Raw genomic sequence first — 24,757 nt, 5'->3', positions numbered from 1 at the left:
TGATAACATACTTTATTTAAAAAATTCGTAAAACAACACACACTTAAATTAAGCTAAGGTTACTTTCTCATCAGAAATAATTATTTCTGACATTTTTTTTAATTTTTTATTGAATTTACTAGATGCTTTTTCCTCCAATATAGTATTTGAGCAAGAGTTTACATAGCGTGAAATTACTTTTTTTTGTAACTTTTTTAAAGAGATTTCTCTTTTATTTTTTACTATATCTAAAATAGTATCTCTCCAATTGAAGGTTAATTTTTCTACAGTTCCATTGTACTGATTAATTGATGACTCAGAAAGTAAAGTGTCTTCACTTTTTTTCATAGGAACTATTTTTTCTTTAAGAACGTCTTTATTTTTCTTCTTTGAAACTGAATTTTCTGTAATTTTTTCATGTTTATTTTTTTTCTTAACAACATGTTCTTCTACTGGTTCTTGAATTATTTCTGACATGGTTCGTTTCTTTAATTTTTTCTTCTTAATATTATTGATAAAATCGTTATTACTATCATTTTCTACACTATTTACTTTACTTGTATTTGGTTGATCTTCATGTTGATTTTCTCTATATATATTTTCATTATTTTGATTTTCAACTACATTATTTTCTTGAAGTACATTAATATTTTTTGCATCATCTATATTTTCATCTACTTTACCTATTTACATTTTAAATAATATATTTAAAAAATTTATAATTATAGTTAACTAAATATTATGTTAAGTATTAAAAATTTACCATTTCCATGCTGATTCTCATTTTGTGTATCAATATTTTGCATACTTTTTTTATAAGCTGTTTCCATTTTATTCCACACACTGTCAATTATTGCTGGATTTGTTCTTTGACCCATAGCACTCTTTACAAAGTTTAAAAATTTAGCTTTTTTACGTGGAATGTTTTCATACTTTGATAAAATATTTAAAAAGCTGTGTTCTGCCTTTGATAAGTTTGCTTCACTGTTTAATATACTATTTACTATAGTAATCCATTCTTGTTGTTTTTTCTCACCCTTATTTGCTCCAGGTTTTGGAACATAGTCTTTACCTCCGTATCTTTCAGCTTCACTTATACATTTCGTGTGTGCTACATATTCCTCACCTCTTAAAGTAATTAAAAATACAATATAATAAAAAAATTATGCAAAAATAATAAAAAAATACACCTACTTTTATTGATATTTACCGGAAATCTTTGAAACAGTCGACACATGATAAAAAAGGCGCGGTATGGCATTGAAATTCATAATGCTTTGCAACTTTTGACTTTTGTAATGTTTCACCACAATTGTTACAAGTAAATACAACCATTCTTTCCAATATCTTTATTTTAAATAAACCAAGAGTATTGCTGCGAAATATAAATGGATTTGTATTATTAAAACCTGAATAATGATTTATAAATTATATTAATATACCGTTTTAACCTAAATATTCCGTTCACAAATTGGTTGCACGTGCAATTGAATTATTAAGCCGTGTTTACATTGGAGGACTATTTTTGGAATTTTTGATTCCCGAATATATTTGAATTTTCATGGAAATCAATATATTGGCTTATTATATAAGGGTGATGGTATAAAAGTTCAATATAATTCTACAATTTTTGCATTTACTAAATTACATTTACGTTTTATTCTATACTATTAAGACAAATAATTTGTTACAAATTTAAATGTTTTATTAATATTTTATTTAACACTTTAAAAATAAAAATGTTTTGTTTTAAAACTCATGAAACAATGATTAATCATTAATAGTTAATAATTTGAATATTAAGAATATTAACTAAAATGGTAAAACGTATTCGATAATTCAGAAGCTATCATTGGTTAAATAATTGCTATGTGAATTAAATGATTTAACATTCTTTAACGAAGTATCATACAAGGTGGGTTTAGAAACAGTGGTATCAAGTATGTAATCGAAGAATTAATTTACATAGAAATAAAATATGACATTTTATTATTATAACATTTACATTATACATTATTTTATTATTGTATAATGTACAAATAGCTCCCCTTTAAAGTAGTGATTGCGTTTATTGATATTATAATTTTCAATATAGAAATCTCCTTAATGTAACAAGTTTATCGATATCTTTACTCACACTTATAATCAATGACAGTATTAAATGACAGCGATATATCATTATACAAAATGTTCTTTGTTTTTATATTGAGAATTTATACTTTTAAATTTTCGTATTAGAGTAACAGAATTTAATTCTTTTCGTGTTTCAATCATTTTTGTAAATAATATATAATAATAATAATGTAAAATGTAACATGTAAATATTTTACATAACCAAGATTATTTTTCGTGATCTTTATTTCATTTTACAACAAATACTCTTTATTACATAAGTATAACTTTATTTGAATAAAACTATGATCATTATTTAATATCATTTACAGTGCAGAAAAGTTAATAGATATTTCTTTTTGAATACGTAAAGGTATTATTCATATATTTATATATTCGTATATTATGATCATAAATATGAATCATTCGTGTAAAGATTAGTATGGTCATTAATTTTATACAGTACATACTTCTACAGTACATACTTCTACAGTACATAATTCCACATATTAATATAAATATTATTTTACAGAAAAGTTAAAGCAGTTTGCTAATAAAAATATTAAAATGCCAAGCTCATATTTATATGCTATAAATAATGAAGGACGTGTGTTTGGGTTATCAACATCTGGAAATATGTGGAGGGAGTTCATGTATTTAGGTCTTGAGTTTAAACAGTTATCAGCAGTACCACATTTTATGTGGGCTATAGGTGGTGATCGTCAAGTTTATGTTCATGTACATGGATTAGATGTACCTATAAGAATCAAAGAAGAGATATATGAAAATGAAGTATGTTTAAAATATATTTGAAAATAATTATGATTATATTTATAATTATTCATATATGTAACTTATAAACAAATTCTAACAGAATATAATATTTATAGCGTTGGCTTCCTTTAGAGGGATTTAGTGGAAGATTATTACCTACAGATAGGTATAATTTTTCTAATCAAGATGGTACAGTAGATCGTAGCAGAGATAAAGTGAGATTACCATCCATGGCTTGGCAGTGGGAAGGTGATTGGCAAATTGAAACTACATTAGATGGTCAACCATTAGATCATGATGTAAATATGATACAATTTTTTAAGTCATGCTATCAATCATTTAAATTATAATTTCAATCAGTCTTTTCTTAGTTCATTATAATTTTTGTTTATTTTAAATTTCATTCGTAACTTTGTATTTTTTAGTTTCTATACTAATAGTAAGATATTTTTTATTGTATGCATAAATCATGTTAAATTTTAATCTGTGTATTAACAATATAGGTATAGTTATCAATCTGATAATAGTGGATTAATTCATTTTTCAGTTGTCTCTGTTGTTATATTTCTTGTGACTTTCTGTTTATATGTAGATTTGTTGTCAGTTATCAACATCGAAACAAAGCGTTATGATCACAGAGAATCTGATATTTTGATAGGGATGGACATATGCAGTTGATTTTCCAGCTACTTATACCACAAAAAAGCAATGGAAATCCTGTGTTAGGAGAAGGAAATGGGTTAGATATAGAAGATATAGTGCTATGAATTCATGGTGTGCTATTGCACCTCTTCACAAAGATGCAACTAAGGTAATTTTTACATTACATTAATATGTTGAATTCATAATTCTGACTTTCTGAATTTTTACATTACTAAAAACTTTGTACATATATTTATAAAATAGACAACATAATATATTTTTAGGAACCATTCATTGATATATCTGTTGGTGGAAATCAAATACCTGGAGGTAATCCTGGATACCTAGTAGTCTGGGCAGTAACTGCTCATGGGAGGGTATAACATTTAAAAAAATTTTTTGATTTGTTTTAATAAAATGTTCAATAATATGTAAATAACATATTTTATAATTCATAATTCTGGTTACTGCAATAACTATAATATTATTTCAATTTATTACAAACATTGTTTTGTATATCATGTATTTAATAGTAACTATATTGTATAGGTAATGTTTCGTGTTGGAACTAGTACAACATGTCCTGAAGGTCAAAGGTGGAGTACTATAAAATTAACAAATGGATATGAAGTGTCTCAAATTAGTGTTGGAATGACTGGACTTGTGTGGGCAGTATTAATGGTTGGTAAAGTGATTGTGCGCACAGGTGTCACTAGAGAAAATCCAATGGGTATAATTTAATTTATTCTAATACAATAATATTTAATATAATTCTTTACATCAATGAATATAATATTATTTTATAGGAGAAGATTGGGTAGAAGTTGATCCTCCACAAAAGGATTTAAGATTAGTACAAGTTAGTGTGGGTACAGATGCTGCATGGGCCTTAACACAAGATGGAGGGGTGTGGTTTAGAAAAGGTATTAAAGGTGAAATGAGTGGGGTTTGTGAACAAATGGCAGCTGGCACTGGGTGGGTGGAAATGTTAAGTAAAATGTCACTAGTATCTGTTGCACCAAATGATCAGGTAATATAATTTATAAATTTTATTTAAAATATATAAATACTTATTTTTAATAAATATAAATTCAGATATATGCATACATTTATTTATTTACTGTTTTTATAGGTTTGGGCTATTGGTCATGAAGATAGAAGTTTATATTATCGTACCGGTATTACACAATCAGAATTAACGGGTAAAAAATGGAGATTAATAAATGCGCCTCTTCAACTTAGTCGAGCAAGTAGTAGTGCTAGTTTATCATCAAGTAATAGACATAGTATGTGTGGTACTCCTCAACAACAGAGGCATCAAAGTTGGGGATCATTGGTATTTTTTTCATATATTGATATTTATGTGTTTCAAATATTACAGATAAATATGTTTTACTAATTCGAAAATAATATATTTTTATAGAATCGACCACATAGCACTAGTGAAGGTACTACGTTAATTAGAGAATGGGAAGAACAATCCCGTTCTGCCCCAACACCAACATCTTTGAAATTATGGCAACGTGCAAATGATGGTACTTCTGTTAAAAATCCGCAGCAAACATCTTTCCAAGATATATACCTAAATGAAGGCAAAAAAAGGTAACCTTGTAATTATTTTGTTTGTATTATTTATTATTATTTTGTATATTTTATATAATTTTGTTAATTAATAAAATTGTAGATCGGCGAATTCATTAGATATGGGTGATTTAACTGAAGCTAGCGTTGCAAATATAACTATATCGAATGAATCATTGACTAAAACTGGAGAATCTATTGTAGTTTCTGGAAAAGGAATGGGTACTGTCGTCAAGGTTAATAAATGAATCAATTAAATATACTTTTCCATGTATAATAATTTATTGCTAAGAATAAAATTCAAAATTCAAATAACATAGATTAATCCAGCTGCATGGAGTCCTGTTCACTCAGTTGGCTCTATGGTTGGTGTTGAAGCACATCCAGAAACAGATGGAAGTATTTTTGATCCTGATTTAACCAGTGATTCTGGTGTTTATGGAGAAGATGAAAGTTCTGGGACAATGTATTGGGCTGAATGTGATACTGCTTGGTATAAGGTAGAAGCTGGAGCTTGTTTTGTTGATCCATTCAATCCCCCAAAATGGTAATATTGATGTTATAAATCAAAAAATTGTTTTGTAACAAAAAGTAGTTGTATACATATTTAATTAAAATTTATAGGATTGCAGATACAAACGGTACAAGTCATGGAGATATAGCAGAGGCATGGAGAATATGTATTTTAGAGGAGTTAAAAAAGAGATTACAAAAAATACAATTTGATCCATCAATATATCAGAAAGTAGTCGAAAAGTAAGATTTTGATAAGTAAATAAAATTAAAGTTAATATAAGATCTTATGCATAATATTTTATTACAGATCATCGTGGGTAAAAAATGGTGATGTAAAATGCAAAGTTAAGGGTAGTACTTCATATGAAGATTGTGTCATTGAATTAGAATGGATAAGTAGCGACAGTGGTTCTTTAGATTCTGGAATTGTGACTATTTTAAATTCGGATGGAGCAACAACAATTGTATATTAAACAGCAAATACAAGTTAATTTTTTGAAGAAAATTTCAATGATCTTTTAATGGTCCTTTTTTCAGATGCAATTTCCTGTGTCTGAAATAATGTGTGCAGTATGCTGTAGTGAACCAGGTAATCCAAGAATAGCGATTCATACCCCTCGAATGCCTCGTTCTAAAGTTCTTAGATTACAGTTTTCCAGTGACACTGAAATGGAAGATTGGTTAGCGCATTTAACATCAGGTATGTATAAAGATAAATAATATGAGTCTCATGCAATGTGTATAAAGGTAAATAATATGAGTCTTTTCCCGCATTTTTAGTTTCTTGTCAAATGAATAATGTTTATGGAAAACCTGGCCCTAATTCAATTTGGGCTACTACTGCATTGGGAGACATATATGTATATGACCCTGCAGTTATAGAAGTACGTTAATCTGTCTCATTTGAAAAATATTATATAATATATTTTTACACTAATATTTTATATTATTAATAGGAAAATCAAGTTACTAATGATGTTTATGTACAAGAATTAGATGTTGCTGGGAAAGAATTACCTTTTGAATGTATATTACAAAATGGTTTTGGATATGGTAGTTCCTTAAAAATTACAGTCTGTATTCATGATGATGCTGATAGGTAAAAAATGATAATTTAAATTTATACTTATAATGTTTTTGTATTATTTCTGAAATATTTCATTTTTGTATAATTTCTAGGCTATCGTTCAATTTTGTTTGTTATTCAGCTGCTTCTCTGAAACAGAAGTCTGTAATAGATAGTCATGATGTAGCTTTGCATTTTAATCCGAGACTAAAGGAAAATATAATTGTACGAAATACATATCAAAATGGACAGTGGGGGGATGAAGAAAGAAACGGAAGTAGTCCGTTAAAGCCAGGTTCTGATTTCACGTTAGAGATCGTTTGTGAAACACGAGGATATAAAATCTATATCGATGATACAGAATTTACTTTTTATAGCCATAGAATATTACCACAAAGTATTACTCATTTACGAATCAAAGGGTTGATGACATTATGTAGTATATTTTATAAATCTACGTCTGTACGTAATATTCTCGATATTAATATTAGTAATAACTTCATGTAATTAAATTGCAATGCAAACTTTATATAGGTAATTATTGATCCAATTACGATGTTCTGGAGACAAATGGGCGGTCACTTGAAAAAAGTTGAAACTTGTTCTGTTGGTGTAACTTGGGGGATAGGGTATAATAATACTGCTTGGGTATATACCGGTGGTTGGGGTGGTTTATTTTTGAAAGGTAATATTTTCTACAATAAAAAAATATGTACCTAAAAAATAATAAATTTATGAATTAATCTTATACGTTGTTTTTTATAGGATTAGATAGTAATACGGGAATAAATACTATGGTAGATACCCATAATTATTATGTTTATGAAAATCAACGTTGGAATCCAGTAACTGGATATACTTCTCATGGTCTTCCAATGGATCGTTATATGTGGAGTGATGCATCCGGACGTCATAAACGTACCCGAGAACATACTAAATTGCTATCAATGCATTGGCACTGGGTAAGAATATATATTAATTTATTAATTTCACTTTTCTTAATATTTAGATAACAAAGCTAAACATTTTATGCTAAAATACCTTATTTATGATAGGTATCAGAGTGGATAGTAGATTTTCATACTCCAAGAGGTGTTGATAGAGATGGTTGGCAATATGCTATAGATTTTCCTTCTCAATATCATGGTAAAAAACAGTTTACTGATTATGTTAGGAGAAGACGATGGTTTCGAAGATGTCAGTTAACAACTAGCGGACCTTGGCAAGAATTAGGAAACGCAAAATTGATTGATGTTTCTTTACATGTAAGAAACATTAAAAGTGCACGTTGTTCTTAATTAAATGTATAAAGCAACAACTTTTTACATTTCTTATTTTTAGGCAACTGGAGAACCTGGTTCAGATGCTCCTATATATATATGGGCAGTAGCTCCTAATGGCGAAGCTTTGTTCAGGAGAGGTGTTTCAGAATCATGTCCAATGGTATATTATAAAAGATTCATCAATATCATAAACATTTACTTAGTTTATACAATAAAGGTATTTAATATTTGTAGGGAGTCTCATGGGAACATATACCAAGTCATCAAGCTTTAGTAGGTATTTCTTGTGGCCCATGCAAACAAGTTTGGGCTGTTGGAAAAAATGGTTCCTCGTATTGGAGATTAGGAATTACTGTCGCAAAACCAACAGGTATAAACAACATAACTGTAAGGATAAATTTGTGTCATTATTGAAATTTTTCATAATTGTTACTTGACTTTTTAGGAATACAATGGCAAAATGTTGAACCACCGACAGGTGCTCATTTGAAACAAATTTCTGTTGGGAAAGACGTGGTGTGGGCTTTAGATACAACAGGTAGATTATTCATACGTCGAGAAATACAGATGAATGTCTTTCCGGAAGGAACGCACTGGCAAACACTCCCTGTGATGCCAAATGATCCTATACATATAGGTATCCATTAAATTTTAATATTGTATGGACAGTATTTCCTAATTTTATAGATTTGAAATATGATCTTTTCTTAAACATTAAAATGTTGAACGTTATTTGACTAGTTTAATTTTTGTCCAATATTCTACTTATTATTTTATTTATTAATGATTAAATATATTCATAATTTGCATTAGTATTAGTATATTCTTAGATAATAATTATAACCAGTATACTAATACATTAGATTTTTTAAATAAAAATTCTAAAAAGTAATTGATATAATCCACTAAATCTGCATTTTTTGGTAAAATCTATATACTACCTTTGAAAATAAGTACAAAATAAACATGTATTAATTGAATTTTGCAATGAATAAAATTTTACTATATATTTATTATAATTTTATAAATTTTGTTAACTATTTTGTGTTTACAAATATTGTTAGTTTTACTTTATACATGTTCAGAATATAATATTTCTTTGTATACTTCAGATATATCTGTCATAAATGCGAAGCAAGGTTTTCGGCATATTGCCGTTGCAAAAGATCAGGGTCAAGTTTGGGCAGTCTCAGGAGCTGGTATACTTTGTCGTAGAATAGGGATTACTGATGAGAATCCAGCTGGAACTGGTTGGGCAACTGGCATAGGGGTAAGTTAATTATCTGATAAATTATATAGCGTTAGTATACAATTAATTATTGTAGATAATTACACAGTTATAATTATCATTAATAGGCAAATTGGCAACATGTAAGTGTGGGAGGACTTATAAATAAAAACAAATGAACAACTGATTTTTAAATCAGTAATGATCCTTGAAATCATACATACAAGTATTGTTAAATTAGTATCCAGAAAAACAATACTCTGCTGTTTTGTTCCCGTATATTTTTCACGAATAAGGAAAGTTAATGCATGTGCATATGATATGTATGTTTTACATGTATGTATATGGCTTAGCTTTTGCAATTGACTTAAATTTATTATATAAGCTTGACTCTATAATATATTTAATAAATAATAGAGATTTTATTTTATCTTAAACATACAAAATAACAATACTATTTGAATGTGTGATTAGTTAAATTGTTTTCAAAATCTAGTAATTTACATAACTTCCATTATTTTCATTTAATTACAAAAATAGTTATGAATATGTGCAAAGAAAATAACTATATTAATGAGATTATATATGAAACACATTGATAAATTTTATTTATATAATTTTACGAAAAATTTCGTATTGAAATACCTGCTGAAACATTCCAAATGTATGCATTTAAATAATTACCAATTAATTCGGAATAATATAATAGTAGAAAATACTAAAAACATTAATTTTATTTTTGAACAATTACATACTATTGATAAAAATATATTGTATGAGATGCCTTGCCTAGGTACAAATTATTTTAATTATTACAGAGTAATAAAGATGGTGCAGTAAAATGAGACTGTTAATATAAATATTTGAAGAATTGAAATAGTAAATACAAAATAAATAGTTCTTCATAAATTATTTTAAATCTTTTCATTTATTACATATGTATTCCATTTCTAAAAAGTTTTCTAAAAACTGTGTATTTAAACTAGATAGTGAAACTTAACGATTTGTAAATGTTTAAAAAAGTGAAACGCAAAACAATGTATGCTTTTATACTTAAAAATACCACATTTCTTTTTAAATAATACATTAAGTATTTCTGTATAAATAAATTTCATATAGTGCCTCTCTAGTAGTATAATTTTACATTTTCTTTTACTAAGTAAATTTATATATAAATTTATTTTAATATACTAAACAAAAATTAAAAATTAGTATAGTTAAATATTACAATCTTTTGTAGAATGTATAAGTTTGTAACATTTGAGTATTCTTAATATGTCATTAGTAATAAGTGAATTATAAATCTACTTTTATTATAAATGTTTAATCTAATTTTGTTGTGAATTATTAGTATTGAGCTTTACAATGTAAACAATTGTATTTGTAATATGCCATTGCATATATTGATGTATGCAGCTTATTAAGAAATATACATCATAATTTCTGACATTTATTTAAATTATATAATAAATAAATTTGATTTTTCTTAAAACAACAGTCCAATAATATTTTTATATTTATATGTTTTTAAAATAAAAAAACGTTTTAATTATTTTTCTAATAAATACACAATAGTTAATATAAAATAATGTGTGCAATTAGCACTTAAGTAGGTAATAAACATCATGAAATTTTCTTATGAAATATGCACATTATATTGGTAAATTTTAATGTATAAATATAAAAGGAAATAAAAGTTTGTATATATTATATACTATCCTCTTGTATACCATAGAATAGTTTAGATCTTTTTAATGATATAATTTCGTGAGTATGTGTGTAGTATTTAATGTATAATATATATTTTAATATGCTTAAGAATTTATCATTTGGAACACTTAGTATATATTAGGATTTTAGAATTTTAGGATGAAAACTACTTTCTTCTGTAACAACAATATATAGTCAGAATGGTGTTTCTTCTTTTTAATGTTTCATAAAAAGAAAATGAATGATGTACAAACACAAATGTTTTTTTATAAATTATTAACAGTAGTCATATGTTGTAATTTTTTCTTGCAACAAATTTTTATTTAAATATACAAAAAAAATATCACATATGGCAAGATAACCATTCTTAGAAGCTAGTTACGGTCCTAACTTGATCTGCATATTTTTGTTTCATCATTTCACTTTCTGTTTTATCTCTTTTCCCTTGTTCACTGTGAGATATGCCATAAAAAAAATAAATAATAAAACCTGTGTAAAATACAGATATACAAATAATTAATAACATATAATTAAAGGTTATAATATTTTTGATTTCTTTTTTTAAATGCCATTAATATTTTGTATATATGTACCTATAAGTAACCAAACAGAAAATCTGATCCAAGTAAAAGCATCTAACTGTAACATCAAGTACAAGTTTATAAAAATACTGCAAGATGGTAGAAGTGGCACAAATGGTACCTGTAAATATGAAGACAATTAAATATGATATTAAATATTTTGGCTCTATATTTTTTGGACTTTTTTATACTATGTACCTTAAATGCTATATCAATGTCACAAGTAGGTTGCCTTGCAATAATAATTATAATTAACAATAATATATTTAAAAGTACAACTAGTATCACACATTCTATTACATTGTTACCAAATGCTTCAGTACCTACATAATTAATCAAAAATGCAATAACTAATATAACGATACCTGTAATAATAATAAAAAATATAAGAACAATGTTAATCATACTGAAATTAGATAATCTTTAAGACTTACATAAAATTGCAATACAACATTTTGCGACTTTATTAGACATTTCAGTTATCTCTTTCTGATTCTGCAAATTAACAACTTGTTTTAGGATGCTGAGCGGCGTTAGCTCATAACTATTCATTGTTGTTATGGAATGAGTATTTGTTGAACATTCCTTCTCTTGATATCTAAATGATATAATGTAAGAAATATATTGTATTTAACAAATAAATATACCTAAATCTTATTATCTTTACCTCAATATTAAAACAGATACTGCCACTATCGTGTATGCTAACAATGTTCCAATAGACATCATATCAATTAATTGTTGAAGATTAAAAATAAGTGTCATAATTCCCGTAAATAAACCGGAAACTACCGTGCCAAAAATAGGTGTCATCGTTTTCGGATGTACATTCGCAAGTTGCTTAAAAATTACTCCATCACTACCCATAGCGTAAAGTATTCGTGGTAACGGAAACATCGCACCAAGCAAGCTTGTACATAATGCAAATGTTGCACCAATATTAACAATCCATTTAATAGTAGGCCATCCAATTTTTTCGAAAACATGTGGGAATGGTGCATCAGCGTTCTAAGTATATAATATATTATTTACAAATTTTTAATTAATTGATACAAAAAGGAATCCTAAAATCATTTATATGCGTAAGTGTACCTGGTCGTAGTAAGGCAACATCATAGTTAACACGGTCGAGATACTAAAATAAGCCAATAAAATTATAATTAAGGAAATAACAATGGCTATGGGTATATTGCGTTGAGGATTCTTAGCTTCTTCACCAGTAGTTGCCACAGTGTCGAATCCAACAAAACCGTAAAAACATTTTGCCGCCCCCATCATCACTCCGGTTACACCAAAAGGCATAAAACCTCCTGATCCTGCATGTTGTACTGTCGGGGGTATTTCCTTCATCGGTATCTGCCAATTAAGTGGATCAGCTACAAAATCATAATTAATCATTAAATTTATTAAGGTTTTAAATATCAAATCATTTATCTGTAAGTCACTATCTTAAACACTCCAAATATTTCGTAAATATTTACAGACTTCGTTCAATATTAAAAAATCAGATAAATCACAATCAGAAAAGACTGAATAACATTACTACTAAATAACTTTGATTGGTATACTAAGTTTAGATAGCGAATGACTGATATTATCTTTACAATAAGTTATTACCTTTAATGGATCCTGCCACTATGATTACTAAAATGGTAGTCAAATTCATTACAGTGAATATATTATTTAAAACCGTCGATTCCTTCACTCCCATACTCAACAAGATTATGAGTAGTAATACTACACCAAATGCGAAGAAGTCTGGATATTCTGATAAAAACGAAACATTCATAGGCATCGCGGAAGACAATGTTCTGCTTATCACATTTCCTACCAATTCATCTAAGTAATTACTAAGTCCTCTGGCGACACTTGCTGTACCTAATTGTGAAATATGTATGGAAAAACTTAATTTTAGTAATAATCTTTAATTCAATAATTAATAACTAACATTTTACTGTATAACAAATAGCTTTTTAATATGACAAAATTTTGATCCGATTATTTTACGAGTAAAACTATCGAATAAACTTTGACAAACAAAACAAATAGAATTTTTCTTCACTTACCTATTACATATTCCAAAATTAAATTCCATCCAATGATAAAAGCAATGAATTCTCCCACTGTCACGTAACTGTAAATGTATGCTGATCCTGCTTTGGGAACTCTGGAAGCAAATTCTGCATAACACATTCCTGAAAATTTAAAATGTTCATCTTTCTTATGCAGCTCAAGATCATTAAGAAGAAACTATATTTTCAAATGACCATACATGATATTTAATACTTTAGAAAATCTAATAAATTATATGCTATTTAGTGTTTAATAAAGAAGTAGAAGCAACCTTTCTAATCAATGCCGTCCTTGATAAAGCTTTAATTAGACTGTTAATATCTTTAGTAATGTCGGTAAGAACAAATTGCCAGCATACGAAGCAATTGGCGCGAATGTAATCCTAATTTACCAGCAAATCCGGAAGCGATGGCAGCAATGAGAAAGGAGATGCAAACGGCTGGACCAGCCGTCTCTTTAGCAATGCTGCCGGCGAGGACATAGACACCGAGACCGAGAGTCGAACCTACACCAAGTGCTGTGAGATCAAACAAGCCTAAAACTCGGGCAAGTTCGCTTTTGCTCTCATCATTATTGTCGATCCGTCTTCGCGATAATGTCTTCCATAGTCGACTCGCCATGGCACAGAGCCCCTTCACTTCCGATTAATTGCCCTTTACCTAAAACAAATTTCATAACTTTTCCTTTCTTGTCATTTTTAAATTTCCTTATTGGAATCAGATCTGTAATGTGTCTAGTAAAAGATTATGGTTTCCAGAGTTCCATAGTTTCTGAGTTCGATGATTTGAAGGTTCCAAAATCTTTCATAATTATTCAAGTAAACAGTGATGTGAGGTACTTGAAGGATAAAGTCCTTAAAAATGTGCCTTGAGCAAGAAGATAGCAATATTTGATTATTTGTGCAGGCTTATGATTCCGTATTTAAGGTACAAAATAGTGCTATAAATATTTAAGCAGTTGTGAAGTAATTTGTACAAGCTGTATTCTGTGGTTGAAACAATTGTCACTGAATAATCATTGGATCATGCTTAGTACTTATATGTATAGAAATAGACTCGTGTCTGAAAGGTATCTGTCAATATTTTCGTGTGAACCATTCAAAGTCATGATCTCCTGTGTCAGTTCAAATATTAGGCACTATGGCAATACTTATCGAAATCATCTTATCAAAACCAGATAATTGTAACATATCATAATTGCACTCAAGTACTTGAGCAATGTGAGGTAGATCAATTTTTGTGATGAAGATACAATAGATAAGAACTAATACTCGTATATCTTCTAATTACAATAATAGTAATTTTTTTTAAATCAAACTACTTTTTTCAGACATTTAAACAGTAATGATTAATTAAAACTTCCGAATCGAGAAAAACATCAATAGCTGTTCAATATTAAAAATACCCCAAAGAATATCATAGAAATTCTGTGATAATTGAATATACAAGTTTTAATAATAAGTTCAATTTTGCCTTCTCTATAAATATGCTTGAAACCTATTAGAGAAACCAGTAACATTTCTTGCGGTTGCTACACGAGTAATCATCTCCTTATACCTGTTGTTTCGTGTCAACAAAGAAACGTGTTTCGATATTTCCAGAACTCGTTCCACTGCAAATATCGTAGATTGATTTATGCGTCGTACTGTCGGATAAATAAATGTCATATAAATATATCTCTACAACTGACCATGCAACGAAATTGCATTCAAACAGGCATTATCATAAGTAAAAGCAAATTAGCATTTTCGAGGATACAATGAACTCTAATTAAATCTCGTATAGAACACCACTGAATGACAAAACAGGAGTAGAATGATAATAAATTAATATAATTGCGAGCTCCTTAGGTAAGATATTTTATCCATTTTGCTTGAAGATAGCAAAAGTTTTTTGCAATTTAAAATGTTAAAAATTTCTAAATTAATTCTATGCTCGTTGAACTATCGAAGATTTTTCCTTAATAATGAAAGCGCATTAACAAACTCTTATAAATGGAAACACTGTTCTCGCAAGAGTTTTCAAGGCTCCCTGATTCTTTATGTGTTTCCGAATTACCTTGATCTCTTTAAGTGATGATTCGTGACCAGTATCGTAAAAAGAAAGAAAGGAATGTTCTCATCGTTACGTACAATATTCACGAGCGTATGCGGAACGCATCCCGATCCCTGCCTCTGGTGTATTAGAATTCCCCAATCATCGCTGTAATTATGTTATGTTTACGATATCCATAATACGACGCTGATACCTACGAGAACATGACGAATTGCAAGTCAATTATTTTGCGACTTTTAAAGATTTCTTATAATGATAGGAATATCGTTATCACAAACATGATATATTTTTCATTGAATTTGTAAATTCTTGGTGAAAAATCTTCTTAAAACCGTTTCGAAACAAGGAACATGTTGATCATTCATAATCGTACGTTTTGAAATATAGGATCTCGCACCTACAGAATGAAAAAAATATCAGGCGTGGAAAAATACTGTACGCATATGTTAATGTACAATTCATACTAGTTATCTTACTAGTAGCGATGTTATTTAATAGATTAATTATCGCAATTAAAATATAAATTTTATGAATTACCTTGTAATTGCGTAATTTCCTAATTTTTAATATTTTGTATTTAATATTTTAGATAGCGTTAAAGTGTCTTCCTTAGAAATTTCAGATAATATTGTCAAGCACATTTTACAAATAAAGATGAAAGATTGATTTCATAGAATTATTGTATTATATTATACCAAATAGATATAAAGATTTCAACAATATCGATATATATCTATATCGCAATTCATTTCCTTTATAAAAAATTGTAAATAAATGGCTTCTTTATATCTATCATTTTATCTCCATCTATATAATCTTATCTTTAAGTACTTAAAACAAGAATTAAATACCATGTGATTTCGATCTATTAAACCTGTGAAATTTGAGATATTAGAATTTTTAGATATCAGATGACATTGACGTGAACGGGAGTCACACAAATTGGGTGCCATCGATGCTGGTCAACGTGACAAGGTTACAGACCAATTAAGGCAAAGCACCGTGGTACTGTGGCCCCATTGCATGATCCCCCTCGAACAAGTCTCAGTATGTCTTTATTTACAAATCATGTGCGGGCCATTTAGCAATTTTACCAATCAGATCACCGCTATTTGATACCACGTAAGGTCAAAGGATTGTCTCGTGTGTCTTAATCACGGGTCGAATCACAAGTACTGATAAATAACAATATTCTGGACCACATTTTAATTAAAGTTGATCGAGACACTACAAATATATAAACTTGCAGGAATCGTATAATAATTCGATAAGAAATGGTGTTATTTCTTAGAAGGAAAAAACAGAGAAATAAATATGGAAGAGAAAACAAATAAAGCGAACAGAAGGGATCAGATTATAGAGTGATTTAATTTGCTTTAAAGTAAAAAGTGGTCTGGTCTGTGGACTGATTCTAATCAAATTTGAATTACTGAATTCAATATTAATCTTTATATTATGACGAATATAGATAACGAAAAGTGGAAGATCTCATTGACTTAACTACAATTTGAAGAAAATTAGTTGAATTAACGAGACTGAATTATATTCCGTCTTATTCTGCAATCGAAGTGTAAACACATCTTTGCTAAACGTCTCGACAAAGTATCTCTTATACAAACACAATGTTGAAAGCTTTTATTAAACAAACGCATGATAAAAATGTAATATTTAAATAACAAATGGAACGTTTATAATGCATACTATCATAGACAATGTGACATTAATTAATCAATAATTTTGGTAGCGATTTTTTGTACACGAAGTTGTTTGTTGTACTGACGAAGTTACATATCATGTCTGTATGTATCGATTGTTAGTTATCGATCCTTGAAACGTAGCAAGTCTGACAACATTCATGGCTAAAAGCAGAAACAGGATATTTCTACTTCATGACCGTCACGATGTAGAAAACAATTTCGATACGACAAAAATGTAGAAATAAGCACAGCAGATAATTGAATGTAAACGTGATACTATGAAACGGAAACAAATGTACTTCATACGAAACATATCAATGATAAATAAATATAGAGCTAATCTATACTTCAAAATATATCACAAAAATGCTTATAAATAAATATAGAGATAATTTATTTTTCTTAAAAAAGTTAGTATCGCGTGATCACAAGGAAAAATCACTACGGATTGAGGATATTTCGCAACGTTAATTTCTTGCAAGATTCCTTTCTACAAATACGTATCCTTAGCTAGAGTAACGAATGTTACGCATACAACCAGTTTATTGCTACGCGAATTGAAAGCACTAATGAAAGAGAAAGGAATTCTTACCGTACGTCACAATTGTAGTAGTGAAAAAGAAAATCATTCACGTGGTAAACATTATTAAACTTGTAAAGATGATATAAAGTATAATCTATAAAATAATCATTTTTTTGTTTTTTAAGAAATATCTTCTGAAAACTATATCCTTCGAAGTTACCCTAAGTTCAACTAATAAATAAGATAAATCAATGACGTCTTGATTGATTATTTCATTACATAATTAAGATGGAAAGATTGTAATTGAGACACCCCACACACATACATACACACATACACACATTACATTGCATTTCAACATTTTTTTATTAAATCGTTTTTATTCGTAAATTGAAAAAAAAATTGTTTAAATCGCATTATTATTTAAAACAAAATGCGTTGTTTATTGTAAGCTATTGATCAACTTAAATGAAATGAAATCTTTACGATTTTTATTATTTACTACTGCTTATTTAATTTGTGCAAAATAAATGTAAATGAGTATATCTTTTCAGCTTTTCCAATTTCGATATCATATAGTCAATATTTTATTTTATTTGAGTGTTCAAAAATTTCGAGGACAGTCTCGAAAAGTTAAAACGGAATTGTGAAACGAAAATGAATTGATTACCATTAAGTTTCAATTATTGTTTTCCGATTATTTTCGATCAGAAACTTTAGTCCCATTTATTTTGATTTATAATTAGTTTAATTTTTATTCGCGATATTCTTTGATGATAGCTTATTACTTAAATTATTTTTATCATTTGTTGGTATCAATTATTTTACGAAGCTAATATTAAAATTGGTGTAATGAATAGGAATAAATTAGTCCTGATGTAATAAATCTTTACTAACATATGAAATAATTCGATTACATACAATATAATCAGTTGTGATAACATCAATATTAGTAACAGCAATTATTTCTTTTTTGTGCTATATGTAATATAAACATTTTATAAATTGCAGATAAAACGTGCATTAATATATACAATATATATTTTCATTATTATACATAGTTTATGAATAACAAATTAATGTTATTCTTATTTAAGAAAATTTAAGTTAAAAATAATTATTTCGTAAAACGTTCAATTGGCACTGATATTTACGAATAACCATATTTTACCTGTCACTGAACTGTAATTATCCTCATTACGGATTGTAAATTATAAGTCTAAATAAACTTACAACTTAATGAAAAGTAACAACCGTCTATTTTTACATTTTGCTTGTGTATGTACTTGTACACTACACACGTGACTGCACGCGTTCATGTTCGCCTTTAAATGGAACATTACCGACATGTTAAATGTTGAAAAAGAATAAAAATAAAAATTATGATTTTTAAGTACAAAGACATAAAAAATGCATTTGAAATAAATATTTGAACTAATAGATAAGATACGATACATACGCACGCTGCTTCACATAGTTACAGAATATCCTAGGGTTAAATAATCATATAAATTGAAAAACGATATTTTAAAACTGTATTTTTTATTTATTATTTTTTAAAACTGTATTATATTATATTTTTTTAACACACACACACACATATATGTATGTACATATATGTGTATATACTAATATTTGTATACATTAATAAAAAAAGTAATTACGAATAAAGAATAATACTGAACATTTATTATTGAGGAAAATATACAATGCAAATAAAATTATTTTTACCTGATTTCGGAGATGCGTATTAAGAAGGGAACAAGATATGTGAGAAATTTCTCACATGTAAAATCACTTTGTTCGGGCAGGATGAACATACGTAATTGAATCGGAAGTAGGTCGACACTGTGAAACCGGTCGCACCGGAGGATGAACGCAAACTAATAACGTGCTCTAATATAACGATGCTTACTTCCACCTGTCCACTCGCTAATAAACCTCAATCACCTCCCACCATGATTTTAAAGCGGCCACGTTACCGCTCGAAAAACTTCAGATTCCTTGTTTGGGAGAAAGAAGTCTATGTATTATTCAAATGTATACAAACAACTCTAACTGGTATAGTCTTCTTACCTAAGTGAATTATTCGTCGTAATTCACTATTGGAATAAGTTATATGTTAATAAGGCAATAAATCGATCATTACAACTTGAAGGCATACCATAAAATCTTAAAAATACTGTTAATTTTTATTAGGACAATTGTTTGATTATCTTAAATATGTTCGTTTTATTTACACGAACTGCGGAACTATTCGTTATTATATAAAAGGATACCGAATAGATGATGGTTACTGTAATAAAAAAAAAATAAACGAATATCCATAATTATTATCATTGTCTTTTCATTTCTTCATTCATTTCTTTTTAATTAGAGATAATATAGCTTATACGTACATTTCCAGTTCTACAGTATAAAAATTCTTCATATATAAAACTGGCCCTAAGTTACAATATTAAAATATTTTGTTTAATGTAACTAAAAATTATTAATTTTATTTTACATACATTGAATAAATTAGGTTCTGTCCGTGGATTTTTGATATGTATCTGGATTGGTAGCACAGCCTGGACATGTATGTAAAGATTCGTGGATAAATATTTCACAGTCTAAACAAAAAGTTTGATGACATTTATTACAAATGTACACCTGGAAAAAGAATCGTTTTCAATGTTCATTTTACAAATTATATTTTGTCGCTTTTCTTATTATTAATTATATTGATCATACCTTCTTATCTTTTTGTGATAAAATTTTTTGACAACCATAACAAGTTGAAGGAGTTCCACTGTACATAACTTCTTTAAAAGGTTCAACAGGGAATAAATAATGATAGGACCGTGCTAAATGTGGAGCAGATACTAAAGTTAATCCACATGCTCTACATTCTACAGGAAGCTCACAATGTTTACTCAGACATTGAGGACAGAGATATCCTGTACTAAGAAGTTTAACAGACTCATCTGAGCTTTCTGCATGACTAAAGAGACACAATGTTTTTCTTACTTAAAAAGGCATTTAATTTGTGTACAAATGATTTAAAAATTATTTACCACATGCAAACTGCCATAGCTGAATCATTTGTGGAAGAATGTAATGCATGATGTGGAAAACCCATTTTAACAAGAGCAGCATCTAATCTAGTAGCAGCTGGTGGTGGATCAATATGCATATTTAACTGTTCCTTGTAATGTTTATCATCCAGTGCAACACCATGCTCTCCACCAGTAGCTGTTGCCATTCTCTTACAAATATATAATTCAGCAGCCAATCCTATTACACTGCATCTAACAGAATCTGATTTCATGTTCTGAAAACAAAGTTAATCATAATGTTCTAATATAATTATTATATTACATAATGTATATTTTAATACATGCTTGAATTGTTTCATTGATATCTCCTGGGTCACATGTTGTAAGTGCTCCTACTATTATAAGTATTTCTTTGCTAGCATGTGATGGTAAGAGACGTAATGATTTTAAAGCTAGTTCGATAGAATTTTGTAATGAAGGTTCACCTGCTGGTACAATTTGTTGCATATTTTGTACTTCCTAAAAATGCATAAAAACACGTCTTTCCTGCTTTTATTAAGTATGTAAACGACAATAAAAATCTTAATAAATCATATAAATTTACCTTAATATGTTTTTTAGAATTTCCAGCTAATTCACTAATTTTTTCTGCTCTTTTATTCCTTGTAATAATTACTCCTAACTGGCTTATAGGATTTTGGTAAAAAAATTCTTCAATAAAATCTTCTAAAAGCTTAAATTGAGTTACATTTGAAAAGAAAATGTAATACTACAAATGATTTTTATATTGTATATATCAGTAAGTACCTTTAAAGAACATAGGAAACGAGTTGGTTTCAGATCTTGAATAGACATTGATTCAGAAGCATCAAGAATTACATAAAGATGCCTCATCATTCCTAATCTAGCACCAACCTTCTTTTCCATTTGACGCTTTCTTTTAGCATTATGAATAATATCTGCAACTGATGCTTCTAACAATCCATGATCATCTTCTTTAATTGCTTCCCTTTACAGAAAATTATTTATATTATATTAATTATATAATTACAATTGATTAAATTAATTTAAAAAAATCTTAATACCATGTCTTTTCATAACCAGTTTCCCATCTATATTCTTTCTCTTCTTCTTCATCAGCCATTTCTTAGTTTCTGAAATAAATTGATAAAATTCACATAATTTAAAGAATTGTATTCCAAACTCTTTTCTGAATTAAGTCAAAACGATACTTACTTTACACGATTCTATTCAATGTTCTAAGAAAATAAGGTTAATGTTGTTTATATTATTGCTGACATTAAAAATGACATGTCAATGTTATAATTAAAAATATCAACATGTAAGTTTTTTAACACCTTTAAGATATTAATAATATAAAATTATAAGTAGAAAAACAGTTCTCGAAAAAATATATTAAATTCCCATAAAAATATACGTATAGTACACAACTTTCTCACGGTACCCGGTTAATAAGGGATTTATTTATTTTAAGTTTTTCTTCATAAATTAAAAGAATTGTTTTAGACATAAAGGAAAAGACTTGAACATATCAAAGTCAAAGAATAATTAAAATAAAGAATATTTAATCATACACAATTCATTAATCTAATAGTAATAACCAATGACTATTTACGAAATCTTGACATCAATTAACATAAACTTGCCTTTTCTATACTTGATCCAATGCCGGAACATAGGTGAATTTGGTGAAGAAAAGCGGTATATTTGAAGTAAGTAATAAAGCATTTATAATTATATCTTTTTTTCGGAAGTAATTTCTTATCTTTTTTTGGTAATTTTTTTCACGTATGATGTTTTAAGCATAAAATGCAGTTTTATAGAAGAAGCATGCATTATAAAAGGATATAAAGTAAAATTATTAAGTAATATTTTCCCGCCAAAAGGTAAACTGTTGCCGTGGCGGGCAGGCGCCATGGCGCTACTGTCGTCAGACGCGATCACTGTTTTCATCCCATCTCGTGCGGCAACAGCAATTATCCAGATCAAGGAAATCTGATTTTTCCACGGTTTAGCGAGCGTAAGTCGATATCATTGGTTTGAGGGTCGATCGCATTGAAATCGGTAACGGACAAGTGTGTTCGAAAAATATTCATGGGTAGACAGGAAGTGAATAGTCGAGGAGAGTTTTCGTGACGAGAGCCATCTTGACGAGCATCGGCTTGCTCATGATAGACAGAGGACGAGTCTGTGGCGGCGGCGGCAACGGCAATGGCATCATTTCTAAATGTTTCTGTAAATTCTAAACGTTTGTGCTATCTGCAATTAGAATAGTCGTTTTTATCGGTAACGATCTTTCACGGCGAGCCGGTTACTATTTCAAGATCGAATTATCTGTGAGTTTTATTCGTTGGTAACTTACGCCACTGGCCGCGTTTACAATGACTCCATGCTGTGTGTCTCAACGTCTTACCATTTATGCGGGAATTCATTTAGTTTAAATAAAGGACTCTGCAAAAAATATCTCGTGATAATACTTGGAATCATAGATCATTTACAAAATGACCAATAATAGTAGTGTATGTGGAGTGAACCTTTAAATTATCGTAACAACGACAGTGGTGTCTTGTTAAAAAATGTTCGCAGTTCGATTTCCACCGGCATGTTGCGTGTAAATTTTTTTGACGCCCGCGAAACTTCGAACTCCGAATGTTACGATTTTTTTTTCTTTTTATTACGATATATTGCAAAAGTAATATAAAAATATTTTTAAATTATTTATTAAAAGAAAATACACTTTTGTATCGATCTAATTGTGTAAATTTATAAAAAATTGATTTGATAAGATTCATTGATGTGTTGCTTAACTAGTGCAAATTAAATGTGCTCTATAAATTTATTGCATATAAAATAAATATTATACGTCATATCACGTTGGTCTAATTAATTTTTTTTTTTTTCGTATACTGTCTAATTAGTTAATAAACCTAAACTATAGATTTTACAATTAAAATTCACTTGTATTAAAATTAATATATACTTAAATGTATAATTGAAGAGTAAACTTTTAATTTGTAATACAATTTTTAAATACACTTTCAGTAATCATCTGTATTGTTATATAAAGTTTTAGTAAACTAAGGTTTTTTTTATAAATAGTATCTAATGTGATAAATAATGAAATTAAATTTTATCTTGTTTTAGAAAGGAACATTTTGGATAGAGATTCAAGTACATTATTAAACAAAATGGAGGGAGGCGATGGCCCTTCGGCCATCAGTAGTAATCCTACTGCTATTAAAGGTAATGTTTATAATTTGTTATCATTGTTATACTGCATAAAATTATATTCCTTTGTTTCTTCTATTCCTACAAATATAAGGACACAATATAAACATATCATAATTTGTTAAAAGTCAATGGAATACAGTTATAATGCTTAACAATGTTAATCAATTTTTTGAACAGTTTTATGATACTTGTATCAATAAAAAAGGTCACTTGGCATTGGTACATCAAAATAAGAGACCTGACATACTAACTAATCTCAGTTTTTATTAGTGAAAGTTCCATAGAAAGTAACTTTGTTTGAAGTATGTATTTTACATGCTTTATTTCTGTTTATGTTATTATAATTCATATAAAAATGAGTTTTATTATGTCACTAGCTGCACAAGAAGAGATGGGAAGATTAGATGTTCTTGTGTGTGGACAGTGCCATTCAGTTTTTCACTTTATTGAAGAGTTTCAAGAACATCGTACAAAAGAAGGCGCTTGTACCCAAGTTTCACATTTTCGTGAAAATAGTAATGTTAGTAATACTTATGGAATATTTATAATATTGAAAGATTGACATCATTGTCTTCTTTTCTTTTATTTTTTCTAGAACGAACAAAAAGCACAAGTGTGGGCTTTCCTGTTATGGAAAGATTCACAGAT

General features: G+C 28.3%; 5 protein-coding genes across 9 annotated transcripts in view; 2 read left to right on the top strand and 3 right to left on the bottom strand.

Annotated features, from left to right (window-relative positions):
• Positions 1–48: 48 nt before the first annotated feature.
• LOC108551860 (cell growth-regulating nucleolar protein) lies at positions 49–1,486 on the bottom strand. Its single transcript, XM_017906200.1, has 4 exons — positions 1,422–1,486; positions 1,190–1,354; positions 743–1,107; positions 49–662 (listed from the first exon to the last, which is right to left on the bottom strand). Exons 2-4 carry the CDS (start codon positions 1,312–1,314, stop codon positions 49–51), a joined length of 1,104 nt encoding a protein of 367 aa, XP_017761689.1. The 5' UTR covers positions 1,315–1,354; positions 1,422–1,486.
• A 1,169-nt stretch (positions 1,487–2,655) lies between these two features.
• On the top strand, positions 2,656–9,382 carry Pex23 (tectonin beta-propeller repeat-containing peroxin 23). Its single transcript, XM_017906188.1, has 24 exons — positions 2,656–2,883; positions 2,982–3,164; positions 3,524–3,676; positions 3,792–3,884; positions 4,057–4,237; positions 4,314–4,537; positions 4,640–4,843; positions 4,931–5,109; positions 5,192–5,324; positions 5,409–5,635; positions 5,713–5,844; positions 5,912–6,068; positions 6,142–6,304; positions 6,385–6,488; positions 6,561–6,703; positions 6,784–7,132; positions 7,205–7,355; positions 7,436–7,632; positions 7,726–7,935; positions 8,012–8,113; positions 8,188–8,323; positions 8,399–8,590; positions 9,066–9,223; positions 9,310–9,382. The coding sequence occupies exons 1-24, from the start codon at positions 2,659–2,661 to the stop codon at positions 9,358–9,360; spliced, it is 4,047 nt and encodes a 1,348-aa protein (XP_017761677.1). The 5' UTR covers positions 2,656–2,658; the 3' UTR covers positions 9,361–9,382.
• Positions 9,383–11,258: 1,876 nt separating this feature from the next.
• Positions 11,259–19,910, bottom strand: slif (cationic amino acid transporter slimfast). Of its 4 annotated transcripts, none has more exons than XM_017905487.1 (11): positions 19,896–19,910; positions 19,551–19,822; positions 13,937–14,204; positions 13,539–13,667; positions 13,090–13,350; positions 12,565–12,848; positions 12,140–12,480; positions 11,907–12,070; positions 11,671–11,837; positions 11,485–11,593; positions 11,259–11,380 (listed from the first exon to the last, which is right to left on the bottom strand). In XM_017905487.1, the coding sequence occupies exons 3-11, from the start codon at positions 14,163–14,165 to the stop codon at positions 11,259–11,261; spliced, it is 1,806 nt and encodes a 601-aa protein (XP_017760976.1). In that variant the 5' UTR covers positions 14,166–14,204; positions 19,551–19,822; positions 19,896–19,910. The 4 variants fall into 4 exon arrangements, with proteins under 4 accessions (XP_017760976.1, XP_017760983.1, XP_017760990.1 ...); XM_017905494.1 differs by lacking the exon at positions 19,896–19,910 and adding an exon at positions 15,677–15,792 and having other exon boundaries at positions 19,551–19,853; XM_017905501.1 differs by lacking the exons at positions 19,551–19,822; positions 19,896–19,910 and adding exons at positions 15,677–15,792; positions 15,878–15,942.
• Positions 19,911–20,264: 354 nt separating this feature from the next.
• Ssl1 (general transcription factor IIH subunit 2 Ssl1) lies at positions 20,265–22,183 on the bottom strand. Of its 2 annotated transcripts, none has more exons than XM_017905788.1 (8): positions 22,094–22,183; positions 21,943–22,011; positions 21,665–21,866; positions 21,462–21,590; positions 21,203–21,376; positions 20,876–21,132; positions 20,553–20,802; positions 20,265–20,471 (listed from the first exon to the last, which is right to left on the bottom strand). In XM_017905788.1, exons 2-8 carry the CDS (start codon positions 21,999–22,001, stop codon positions 20,340–20,342), a joined length of 1,203 nt encoding a protein of 400 aa, XP_017761277.1. In that variant the 5' UTR covers positions 22,002–22,011; positions 22,094–22,183; the 3' UTR covers positions 20,265–20,339. The 2 variants fall into 2 exon arrangements, with proteins under 2 accessions (XP_017761277.1, XP_017761268.1); XM_017905779.1 differs by having other exon boundaries at positions 20,265–20,431.
• A 637-nt stretch (positions 22,184–22,820) lies between these two features.
• Chro (chromodomain-containing protein chromator) overlaps positions 22,821–24,757 on the top strand; it is a 6,450-nt gene continuing 4,513 nt past the window's right edge. The window contains exons 1-4 of the mRNA XM_017905401.1: positions 22,821–22,898; positions 24,023–24,121; positions 24,487–24,629; positions 24,705–24,752. Of these exons, the coding sequence (XP_017760890.1) occupies positions 24,067–24,121; positions 24,487–24,629; positions 24,705–24,752 (246 nt within the window). The 5' untranslated portion in view covers positions 22,821–22,898; positions 24,023–24,066. The remainder of the gene's footprint in view (positions 22,899–24,022; positions 24,122–24,486; positions 24,630–24,704; positions 24,753–24,757) is intronic.

This window comes from Eufriesea mexicana, unplaced genomic scaffold (genome assembly GCF_001483705.2).
Source record: "Eufriesea mexicana isolate 0111107269 unplaced genomic scaffold, ASM148370v2 scaffold474474898, whole genome shotgun sequence".
NCBI classification, from domain to species: domain Eukaryota; kingdom Metazoa; phylum Arthropoda; class Insecta; order Hymenoptera; family Apidae; genus Eufriesea; species Eufriesea mexicana.
This window is presented reverse-complemented; position numbering and strand designations above follow the sequence as displayed.